At 50.6% G+C, this 12419-nt stretch overlaps 1 protein-coding gene across 2 annotated transcripts in view; it reads left to right on the forward strand.

Annotated features, from left to right (window-relative positions):
• Nucleotides 1-12419, forward strand: part of GNA12 (G protein subunit alpha 12) — a 69790-nt gene that overhangs the window by 32396 nt on the left and 24975 nt on the right. For both annotated transcript variants that reach the window (XM_061153773.1, XM_061153774.1), the window contains exon 2: nucleotides 6022-6237. In XM_061153773.1, coding sequence (XP_061009756.1) covers nucleotides 6022-6237 — 216 coding nt within the window. The remainder of the gene's footprint in view (nucleotides 1-6021; nucleotides 6238-12419) is intronic.

Genomic DNA, 12419 nt, shown 5'->3' on the forward strand with positions numbered 1-12419 from the left:
CAAAGTTAGTAGAGTGGTTTTTGACTGGAATAATTCAAAATAAGAGCAAAAGAAAGCTGTCTTTTTTTGTTTTCCCCCTTGATGTCTTTCCCCTCCAAATGAAGTGAATAAGATACAGAAAATGGACTATAGCTCACTGGTAGCATTCTAAGTTTGTCGGCAGTTTTGCCAATTTCCCTGGATTTCTAAAAAGAGAAATAAGGGGCCTTTTCTTCGAGTTTGGGTGAAGTTAATTTGGACCGGTTCCAGCTTGCCTGGGTGGCAGCGTGCAGTGGGAACACAGGCCGCTTTTGGATACACCAGGTTTTTTTTTAAAGCCAAACCTGCATTCACCCCGATAATTAGGGCAGGCCTGGTCTGCGCAGCGCTGAAAGCAGTCTTGGTAAAGGAGCCCTCGGGCTTCTGAGGCCTGTCTGCTTCCCTGCCTTCACCTCCGACATCAGCTCCCAAGGGAGCAGAGGTACCGCTGAACCCGCGAGTGGGGCCGTGCTCCTCGGGGAGTCGGAGCCCCGAGCAGACACCGCGTGGTCAGAGCGCATGTGCCGCGTGGGAGTCGCGTGGGCAGGGGCGGCGGGCGGCATGGCCGCCTGGCACGGGGTGGGTGGGGGCTGCGGTCCTGACCCAGCCTGTTGCCGGCCTGGGAGAGGCGTTCTCTGGCTCACCCCCGAGGAGCCTGACGCTTTGCCTGGAACCTCACCAGTGAAATCCCCGCTCCCCGCTCAGGGGCTTGCTGTAGCTGTGAGGCGTCTGTGTCTCCGCAGGCGGTGGGGAGTTTGGGTGACGTCTCAGAGAGTGCAGGAACGGGGCGGGCAGAAAGGCCGGCGGGGGCCTGAGTCCTGTCCCCCTCTGGATGAGTGGGCTCAGATGAGCTGAGGGCACTAGTTGAAAGAACCGGGGCTTCAGAAGCTCACCCCAGGTTAGTGTTTCCCAACCTCACCTCCTCCTTTGGCCTCTACTAACCTTCCCTTCTGACGCTGTGTAATGGAGCATATATTGCTCCAATTGCTGGTTAACTTTTTTCCTTCACTTTTTGTTTTGAAACACAGATTCACAGGAAATTGCGAAGACCGCACAGAGAGGTGCCTCCTTGGAGTTTCCCCAGGGTTACATTCTGTTTAACTGTGGGGCAGCATCAACACCAGGAGACCGAGGCTCGTCCAGTGTGTGTGACTGACACACAGGATCACCTGTGCCCTCAGGACAGAGACCCGCCCCAAACCACAGGGAACTCCCTGCCGCTGCGCGACAGTCCCAGCCACCCCCTTCCTCTACCGGTCCTCACCCCCAGGAGCCCTAGTTTGTCTTCCATCCCTGTGATTTTATCATTTCAAGAATGTCATATAAACGGAATCACATAGTATGCTCTTTTGAGATCCGTCTAAGTTGCACACATTAGTGGCACGTTCTTTTCATCCTTAAATCGTATTCCGTGGTACGGAGGTGGAGCAGTTGAACAATTTGTTTATTAAAGTATCAACACACCTAAGTTGTTTCTAGTTTGTGGTTGTTGTGAACAAAGCTGCTATGAACATTCCTGCAGAGGGTTTTGTGTGGACGTAAATTTTCATTTCTCTGGAATAAATGTCCAGGAGTGAGATTATATGGTATGCTGCATTGTATGTTAAGTGTAGGCTTAATTTTTCTTTTGTATTTTTTTAAGAAACTGAAAAACTTTTCTAGAGTGGCTGTCTCATTTTACATCCCCACCAACAGTGAGTGTATTAGATATCACATATCTCTGCCTCCTCATCGCCATTTAGCGTTGTCGCTGATTTTTTTGTTTTTGCTGTTTTCATAGATGTGTAGTGAGGTCTTGCTATCAGAGCCTTGGTCTGGTGCTCCCTGGTGGCCGGTGAACTTGGACACCTTGTCTCTGTTACTTGCTGTCTGTGTGCTCACTGGTGAAACAGCTCTCCACATCTTCACCCACTTCCCAACTGGACTGTTTTGTTTCTTTAAACTGTTGAGTTTTGAGCAGTCTTCAGTTCAGTTCAGTTCAGTCGCTCAGTCGTGTCCAACTCTTTGCGACCCCATGAACCGCAGCACGCCAGGCCTCCCTGTCCATCACCAACTCCCGGAGTTTACTCAAACTCATGTCCATCGAGTCGGTGATGCCGTCCAGCCATCTCATCCTCTGTCGTCCCCTTCTCCTCCTGCCCCCAATCCCTCCCAGCATCAGGGTCTTTTCCAATGAGTCAACTCTTCGCATCAGGTGGCCAAAGTACTGGAGTTTCAGCTTCAGCATCAGTCCTTCCAATGAACACCCAGGACTGATGTCCTTTAGGATGGACTGGTTGAATCTCCTTGCAGTCCAAGGGACTCTCAAGAGTCTTCTCCAACACCACAGTTCAAAAGCATCAATCTTTCGGTGCTCAGCTTTCTTCACAGTCCAACTCTCACATATATACATGACCACTGGAAAAACCATAGCCTTGACTAGATGGGCCTTTGTTGGCAAAGTAATGTCTCTGCTTTTTAATATGCTGTCTAGGTTGGTCATAACTTCCCTTCCAAGGAGTAAGCGTCTTTTAATTTCATGGCTGCAATCACCATCTGCAGTGATTTTGGAGCCCAAAAAATAAAGTCTGACAGTGTTTCCACTGTTTCCCCATCTATTTCCCATGAGCATTCTTTGTATATTCTAAATATGAGTCGTTTGTCAGTTATGTGGTTGGCAAATATTTTCTACCAGTTCCAAGCTTGTCTTCTTATTCTCTTAAAGTCTTTTGGAGAGCAAAAGCTTTAACTTTCATGAAGTCCAGTTTATCAATGTATGCTGTGTGTGTGAGTCAGTCGTGTCCGACTCTTTGTGACCCCACGTACTGCAGCCCACCAGGCTCCTCTGTCCATGGGGATTCTCCAGGCAGGAACACTGGAGTGGGTTGCCATGCCCTCCTTCAAGGGATCTTCCCAACCCAGGGGTCAAACCGAGGTCTCCTGCACTGCGGGCAGATTGTTTACCATCCGAGCCACCAGGGAAAAGCCATTTTTCTTTTATGAACCACGCATTTTGTGTCATGTCTAAGGACTGTTCACCAAGTTGTGGACCCTGAAGATTTTCTACTATGCTGTACTTTTATGTTTTGAGTCAGTTCTGTATAAGGTGTGAGGTTTAGATCAAGGTTTTGTTTTGATTTTGTTTTTTCTTTGCCTATGGATGTCCAGTTGCTTCAATATCATTTATTAAAAAGGCTATTCTTCCTCTACTTAATTGCTTTTGGATCTTCCAGAAAAAAAGCAGTTGACCATAGTACTTATGTCTGGGTTTTCTGTTATGTCCCGTTGATCTCTGTGCCTAGTCCATCACCAGTACCACACAGTCTTGCTTATGGTAGCTATGTAATAATAAGTCTGGAAATTAGATTTCTCCCACTTAATTTTTCTGTTTGAAAATTGTTTTAGTTAATCTAGTACTTTCCATATAAATTTTATAATAGTTCTATCTATATCCATAAAAGATCTTGCTGGGATTTTATAGAAATTGTTCAACCTGTATATTGGTTTAGAGAGCATGTCATTATTATGTTGACACTTCCAATCCATGAACATGGTATGCCCCATCATTTATTAGATCTTTGATTTCTTTCATCAACATTTTATAGTTTTCAGCATACAAGTCCTATGCATGTTTTATTAGATTTATACCTAAGTGTTTACTTTCTGTGCTTGTGGTTGTTAATAGTAAGTATTGCATTTTAAATTTCAGCTTTTGGGACAGTCCAGGAGCTAAGACTCCATGCTTCCACTGCAGGGGGTGCAGGTTTGACCCCTGGTCACGGAACTGAGGTCCTGCATGCCGCATGGCACGTCTAAAGATTTTACAATTTTAGATTTCAGTTTCCACATGTAAATTTCTAGTATATAGAAAGACATTTTACTTTTGTCAGTTTTCATATCTAGCAACCTTGCTGAATTCACTTGAATTCTAGGAGGTTTTCTTTGATAGATTCCTTGGGATTTTGTACATAGACCACTGTCTCATCTGCAAATAGGCTTAGTTTGATTTTTTTCTGTCTAATCATGCACCTTGCGTTTCTTTCCTTCACCTCACCGTGGAGCCATGTTGAACAGCAGTGATGAAAGGGGATGGTCTGGTCTTGTTCCTGCTCTTACCTGAAGCACTCAGTCTTCTACCATTGATTTTTGGTGTTCGCTGCAGAGGTTTTTGTCAGTGTTCCTTATCAAGTTAAAGGATTCTCTATTCCTAGTTTTCTGACAGTTTGTATTATTGATAATTGCTCAGTCATGTCCAACTCTCTGCAACCCCATGGACTGTAGCCCGCCAGGTTCCTCTGTCCACAGGATTCTCCAGGAAATAATACAGGAGTGGATTGCCATTCCCTCCTTCAGGGGATCTCTCCACCCCCACCCCCAACCCAAGGATCAAACCTGGGTCTCCTGCATTGCAGGCAGATTCTTTACCATCTGAACCACGAGAGAAGCCCTAGTTTTCTTATTAATGGGTGTTAATTGTTTAAATCCACATGTCTGTGTCTCCCGGGCCAGCTTCTGAGTTTCAGGAGCTCAGGCACTGCTTCGTCAGCATTTTGTTTTCCTGCAGTGTGTACCTCATGCTCTGCCCCCAGTAAGCATTAAACGCGTTTGTGGGTCAGAGAGACTGGGTGTGGGCCCCGAGGCAGGAGCCCGCAGGTGCGTTTCTAGCCCAGCAGTGCTGGGCACCGGGTCTGGAGGGGAGGCTGCAGCTGCGCTCTGGGTCACCGTTCCCCTTCACCTCTCACCTCACCTTTGGTTACCTTTCGCCTCTGTGGCTCACAGCAGATGCTCCAGCAGAGATCTGCAGAAGGCAGAACTCGTTGTCTCCTTTGCCCGAGGTTTTAAGGATAACTGCCAGCTGAAAGCCGCTGAGCTCTGCACAGTCAGTGGGGGATTGTATGTTATGTGACCTGTGCTCCAGTAAAGCTGTTCTTTTCTCAGAGAAGTAAGTGCCAGCTGGGCAGTGATGTCCTGCTGTCCTCTGTGCTGGGTCCCGGGTCCCCCAGACCACTCTGAGCCAGCCAAGGCCTTTCCCGATGGCGGGGTGGGGGTGAGGGTGACCGTGCTGCCGCCCCCAGGCTCACCAGTGCTGCTGCTGCAGGGAGTGTTCAGCGGGTCCCCCAGCAGAGCCCAGAAGCTCCCGTAGATCATGCCGAGCCGAGGGTGATGGACGGGCCTGCTTCCCGCCCAGGAGGCGTTCTCACCACAGCAGTACTTCCAGTTTGGCCGCCCTCCCTCATCCTGTTTTAGTTCAGGCCGTTTCTGCACCTCCTGGACTCTGTCAGTGAGGTGAGGAAAAAGCGGGAAATCCCGACTTTATTTTTAACCAGGAGGAAATCAGCACAACAATGAGACCGGTTCCCCGTCCTCCCAGGCACGTCTGAAGCGTGACCCGCTCCCGCCCGCTCCCCATTCAGTCTCCCGGCTCTGACCCCTGTGTGTTTACTCCTCCGGCCGGGCGGGCCGGGCGGGCCGGGCAGGGCGTCCTCTGGGTGGAGGAGCTGCCAGGGCCCAGTGGTGACAGGGCAGCGGGGCTGCAGCTGGAGCTGTCCTCAAACAGGGCTCTTCCGGCGCCGCGGCTCGTGCTGTTTTCACACGTCACCTGACGTGTTTGTGGCCGCTGCTCCCCCGACCTGTCGACTCCCTCCCGGGGCCTTTTCAAATGAGTGACCTGCGATGTGGTCTGTGTAAGCCTCCAGCTTGAGAGTTGCGTCGCGGGAGCGCAGGGACAAACGCTGGCTGCAGGCCTGACAGCTCTTGAGCCTCCTGTGCTACAACCGTCTGTGCCCACGCCGCGTTCTCCGCCTCAGCTCAGCCTTCGCAGCACCGTGAACCCTCTGTGTTATTTCTTTCCATTCCCAGGGCTCGAGGGCTCTGGTCGATGCACGAGACAAGCTCAGTATTCCTCGGCAGTGCTCTGAAAATCTTATTTCTTTCCATTCCCAGGGCTCGAGGGCTCTGGTCGATGCACGAGACAAGCTCGGTATTCCTCGGCAGTGCTCTGAAAATCTTTCTTTTCTTTCCCAGGGCGCGCGGGTTCTGGTCGATGCACGAGACAAGCTCGGTATCCCCTGGCAGTACTCTGAGAATGAGAAGCACGGCATGTTCCTCATGGCTTTCGAGAACAAGGCAGGGCTGCCCGTGGACCCCGCCACCTTCCAGCTCTACGTGCCCGCCCTGAGCGCGCTCTGGGGGGATTCCGGCATCAGGGAGGCGTTCAGCCGCAGGAGCGAGTTCCAGCTGGTGAGTGAGCCCTCTCCTGGGCCGCACGGGCTTAGACCTCGTGGGATTCCCCTTTACAAACCCTGAAAGCACAAACGAACCGTAAATTGCTCTAAATCCTGATACTGAAGATCAGAAATACCCAGTGCTAATTAAGCCACGTAAATGGTTCGAGAAGGAACAGTATTAATTCATTCAGGCTAGATAAATGTTTCTGTTCAAGGAATATGAAGGATTTTTAAAATATTAAGTGTTGGCGTAATTCAAGGAGCTCAAATTTTCTAAGTATCGTTCTCCGTAGGAAATCAACGCCTCCTTAAGAGAACATCCCAGCTGTGCCGTATGGGTCCTGCCCGGCGGACCGTGAATGGCCCAGATCTGTGCCTGGGAAGCCCACGTGAACCCTTCAGGCTGTCCCCCTGGGTTCTTCCCTCTCATCTTAAAGCTGAAGTTTCAGAAAGCCTAGTCTTCTTCGTCACTTAGCTTCATCTAGGATGTGAGTCTGTAAACAGAAAGTGTGGGGTGTTTAGCCTGTCTGCATTCCCGTTTTTTTCCTAAGTTTCCTTCAACGTTAACTGCCTACAGAGATGGGTCTGAGATTTCTCCTCTAACTGGAACACCAGCTGATGGGAATGCCCCCTCCCTGGGGTGTCTGGAAGTCTCACTGCCCTCCACACCCCTCTGCCCCCTGAGAACCGGGATCCCGAGTTTCACATCACCGGTCCCTTGCCTGTCCCTATGGTGTTGCCATAATATGTACAGAGTCTTGAGTTTTCCCCATTTTCACTCTTCACATAAGCGGTTTCTTGCTATGTGTATTTTTCTGACTCCTGCAGTGTTGAGACATGTATTTAGGCGGCGTGCGTGGCTGTGGTCCTTGTTCGTTCACGGCCGTCTTCTCTTCCACCGCATGGGTGTACCGGATGTACCCGTTCCCTCGTGGGTGTACTTTGAGGTGTTTTGCTGTTAGAAACGAATGCCCCTCGACCTCTCCCGTGCGTCCCCAGGTGCCCATGTCCAGGGGTCTCCAGGACGTGCACCGAGGAGGGGAACTGGCCGGTGGGAGGGCGTCTGTGCCTGCAGACGGACGGACAGTGTGCCCAGTCGTCGTCCGGAGCAGCTGCACCGGCTGTGCCTGTGTCGGCAGCAGAAGCCCCCGTCGCTCTGCTTTAGGTGCTGTCCGACTTCAGAGGCGCGTCAGAACCCCCTTAGCCGGGGGAGATGAGGCACACTGTTTTCCCATAGTGTCTCGGGCTTAGCTGACACCTCCCTGAACTATCGGCTCTGTGTGCTTCCTTTCCCGGGAAATGCCCATTAATGTCTCGTGCTAGTTTTTGCTAGTGAGTTCTGTGCATCTTCCTCCTGTGTTTGAGGTGTTCTGCACAGTATGCCGGATAATCCTTTCAGTTCAGCGTCCGTGTGCTTTTCATCTGACCACCCCCCCAACCCTCTCATCTTACACAGTCGTCTGCGTCTCGGCACAGCTGGGAAGTTGATAGTGGCACACTGCTCTGAATTAAACTGGAGACCTCACTCAGATTCAACTGCTTTTCCTCAAATGTCCTCCTCACGAGCCAGGATCGGGCCCCAGAGCCCAGCTGTACTTAGCCCTCGCGTCTCCTGGGTCTGCATCAGGGACAGCCTCTCGGTCTCTCCTGGGTCTTCATGGCCTCGACACTGTGAGAGAGCACTGGTCAGTCATTTTGTAGAACATCCGTCTTTGGGTCTGTCTGGTGTTTTCTCATCATTAGGATGAGCAAGAAAACCTCTTCCTTTTTGGCAAGAAAACCACTGAAGTCACGCGGTGTCCTCTGAGCATCCTGTCGGAGGTATGAGCTAGCGATGTGTCCGGATCCTGGTGGCGGGGGCCTTGATTGCTCGGTCAGCGGGCTGTTTGCCACGTGTCTCCACTGTGAGATCACCGCTGTCCTCTGTTACTAATAAATATTGGGGGAAGGCGCTTTGCAACTTTGCAAATATCCTGTCTCTCTTCAGGCTTTCACCCACGGATTTTAACATCCATCGGTGATCTGAGGGATGGCATTTGTATAACTTTGATTTTCACATTCATTCTCAAGTTTAAAGATTAAAGTGAAACAGATGAACTAGGAGATACAGCTGCTGTAGAAAAGAATTGTTAATATTCTAAAGGGAGTGACTATCAGAAACAGCTGGAGAATGCACAAACTCTAAGTGTGGGGTTTAGGTCCCCCACCATGTGAGTGTGCTCGTCGTGTCCAACTCTTTGTGACCCTGTGGACTGTAGCCCGCCAGGCTCCTCTGTCCGTGAATTCTCCAGGCAAGAATACTGGAGTGGGTTGCCTCTTCCTTCTCCAGGGGATCTTCCCAACCCAGAGGTCAAACCTGTGTCTCTTGCGTCTCCTGCATTGGCAGGTAGGTTCTTGACCACTGTGCCCCCTGGGAAGCCCTGAGGCTCCCCGTCACAGAAACCCACAAACTGAAATGGTCTGGGACAGAATAGTCTCTTCAGAGCGTGGGTGGAAATTGCCATTAGCAATTGAGAATTTACCCCAGAAGGAAATATGAACTGCAGAGCTGAGTATCTACAAGCAGCGTTTAACAAGTGCTCCATCCAGGGTGTGGGTGTGGTGGGGTGGCTTGTCAGGCTCCTGTCCGTCCTCCTCGCTGGGCACTCTGGTGGGCTCTCTTTCCCTGAGCCTCTCCTGTGAGCTGGGCACTTGGCTGAGGTCAAGTTTGGCTTCCTCAAAAAGCTGGTAAGACTGATACCCAAGCAAGTAATCGCCATAAAATATGCTGAGAAGTGTGACTGAGGAGCATCTAGCTACACTGTGCATAAAGGGAGAAAGTAAGTGGTTCCACCCGGCCGGATGGCGCGGGGAGGTGTTTGGGGGCAGACTGTCTCAGGATGAGGGGGATGAACTGGGCCCTGTTAGGTGGGGGGAGGGGTCTCTACAAGAGTGTGGGCCTGCGCGGGCGGGCGGAGGGGGGCCAGAGAGGCGCCGCTGCCGCGGCAGAGGCTGCCCCACTTGGGGGCTCCGTGTGCAGGCCACCGGTCCCGCCTCCAGCTGCCGTACCAGTAAAGGAACTCAGCTGGCTCAGAACGAAGTTCAGGGGGTGGAGGGCGCTCTGCGTGTGGCTGGCACTGCTTCTCGGGTCTGCCCCACCCTCGGCGCTGGGTCAGTTCTGGCCCGGCTTCCCCCGCACAAGGCTGCAGTGGGGTGCCTGCGGCCCGGGTGACGTCCAGCCCGTGCGCTCTGCCGGGGGACGGGGGCGGCGAGCCATCCGCAGGTGGCACAGTGGGGGCGGGGGTGAGGGTGGCCTGGGCACTCGCTGTGGCCACACCAGCAGCTCTGCTCCCTGTCCCCGAGGAGCCACTGAGGTGTGGCAAGCAGGCGTGTCTCCAGAAGTCGGCAGTGCCGGGCGTCGGACGGGCCGAAGGGGAGCAGACGGGAGGCCCAGGCCGTGGGGGCTCCTGTAGAAGAAGTCGCTAGGAGACGGCGAACGTGAACCGAGGCAGGAGGGTTCTGATTCCTGGCCCCCGTGTTAGCACCACTGGGTTTTTGCATAACTCTTTGCTCATTGTCCAGTTAGTCGCCCTCTTCATCATCATCTGCCCTCTAAAGGTGCGTGTGAGCTGGGAAAATCAGTAGGCAAAACTGCCCCAATGAACGGAACCAGTTTTTGCTTTTATCAGCTGTGCTCCTGAGATCACAGCCCGCGAGCTGCATATAGCGACTTGCTGTTCCGATGGGTTCGGTGCTTCTTTTCTTAGAGGACTGGGCAGATGCGGGGCAGTTTGGTACCTCTGCTGGAGTCCTCACCAAAATCCTCTTGACCGACTCTGACCCCGACGTTTACTCGTCCAGATGTCTGGGGGGCTTTACACGGCCGAATGTCCAGCACGCATGGAGACCATGGGCTCTTCTCTCTGATGCCTTTTTCTTCACACTCTTGGATGTTTTTAAAAAAAAAAAAGTTCACTGTGTTATGAATCATTTTTTTTCCTTCTTCCATTTCCTGTTTCACAGTGGCAGGGCATGGTGCTTCCTTGAAAATGTCTTCATCTCTTCAGCTTTGGAAGATGGAATTGGAGATTCAGTTCAGGGGAGGGAAGTCTGTTTCTTAATTTCTGAAAGTCAAGTGATTCTGCTAATTACCGACTTTTTTTTTCCTGTCCTGTTTAGAATTGAGTCTTTGTAACCTTGTCAGTGAGTGATGGCTTGCTAGAAAAGGCCCCCTCTGGGGCTGAATTGTAGAGAGGAGAGTAGGGGGTGCATCTCCGTTGTGTGTGTGGACGCTGCTGCCTTAGAAGCAGACGGGTATGAGGTTTTAGGAGGGAAATTACTCTGTGGCTGAGTGAGTAACATGCTGAGTATAAGAAGAATCGAATCACCTGTCTCACTTCTGACATAAAGTCCACATGTGTTGTGCTCAGGTTTTGTGACATCTGGGGCTTCGATTACCCCAGGGTCACCGCTTCAGCGCACAGGGCCCCCATGGTCCTCGCCCACTCCTCACCCTATGGATATACTCTGTAAGGGCCAGAGAAACACAATTTGGAGTTCTCCGGCTTAGAGCACTTATTCAGTGAGGCTCTGGGATTAAAGTAGTGCCCAGAATTCTCCTTTGCATCCCTGAAACAGACATCAGCTTGGGCTGTGTGGTGGTTACATCTTTTTAGAAAAACCAGTCACTTTGCAGAAGGGCTTGACCCCACGGTTGCTGTTCCCTTGGAAAGATGCCTGTGCGTTTGCTTAGTTCAGTCACTCAGTCATGTGCAACTCTGCAACCCCGTGGACCGCAGCCCGCCAGGCCTCCCTGTCCATCACCAACTCCCGGAGCTCGCTCAAACTCCTGTCCATCGAGTCAGTGATGCCATCCAACCATCTCATCCTCTGTCGTCCCCTTCTTCTCCCACCTTCAACCTTTCCCAGCATCAGGGTCTTTTCAAATGAATCGATTCTTTGCATCAGGTGGCCCAAGTATTGGAGTTTCAGCTTCAGCATCAGTCCTTGCAGTGAACACCCAGGACTGATTTCCTTTAGGATGGACTGGCTGGATCTCCTTGCAGTTCAAGGGACCCAAGAGTCTTCTCCAGCACCACAGTTCAAAAGCATCAATTCTTCGGCGCTCAGCTTTCTTTATGGTCCAACTCTCACATCTGTACATGACTACTGGAAAAACCATAGCTTTGACTAGATGGACCTTTCTTGGCAAAATAATGTCTCTGCTTTTTAATATGCTCTCTATGTTGGTCTTAGCTTTTCTTCCAAGGATCCAAGCGTTTTTTAATTTCATGGCTGCAATCACCGTCTGCAGTGATTTTGGAGACCAAGAAAATAAAGTCTTACTGTTTCCATTGTTTCCCCATCTATTTCCCATGAGGTGATGGGACCAGATGCCATGATCTTAGTTTTCTGAATGTTGAGTTGTAAGCCAGCTTTTTCACTCTCTTCTTTCACTTTCATCAAGAGGCTCCTCAGTTCCTCTTTGCTTTCTGCCATAAGGGTGGTGTCATCTGCATATCTGAGGTTATCGATATTTTTCCCAGCAATCTTGATTCTAGCTTGTGCTTCATCCAGCCTAGCATTTTGCATGATGTCCTCTGCATGTAAGTTAAATAAGCAGGGTAACAATATACAGCCTTGATGTACTCCTTTCCCGATTTGGAACCAGTCTGTTGTTCCATGTCCGGTTCTAACTGTTGCTTCCTGACCTGCATATAGATTCTCAGGAGGCAGGTAAGGTGGTCTAGTATTCCCATCTCTTTAAGAATTTTCCAGTTTGTTGTGATCCACACATTGAAAGGCTTTGGTGTAGTCAATGGAGCAGAAGTAGATGTTTTTCTGGAACTCTCTTTTTCTTTGATCCAACGGATCACGCCTCTACACATGGACATCACCAGATGGTCAATACCGAAATCAGATTGATTATTTTCTTTGCAGTCAAAGATAGAGAAGCTCTATACAGTCAGCAAAAATAAGACTGAGAGCTGACTGTGGCTCAAATCATGAACTTCTTATTGCCAAATTCAGACTTAAACTGAAGAAAGTGGGGAAAACCACTAGACCATTCAGGTATGACCTGAATCAAATCCCTTACAATTATACGGTGGAAGTGGCAAATAGATTCAAAGGATTAATACAGGCACACTGATAGAAGTGCCTGAAGAACTATGGACGGAGGTTCATGACATTTTACAGGAGGCAGTGATCAAGATC

This window comes from Dama dama, chromosome 10, assembly GCF_033118175.1.
Source record: "Dama dama isolate Ldn47 chromosome 10, ASM3311817v1, whole genome shotgun sequence".
Taxonomy (NCBI): domain Eukaryota; kingdom Metazoa; phylum Chordata; class Mammalia; order Artiodactyla; family Cervidae; genus Dama; species Dama dama.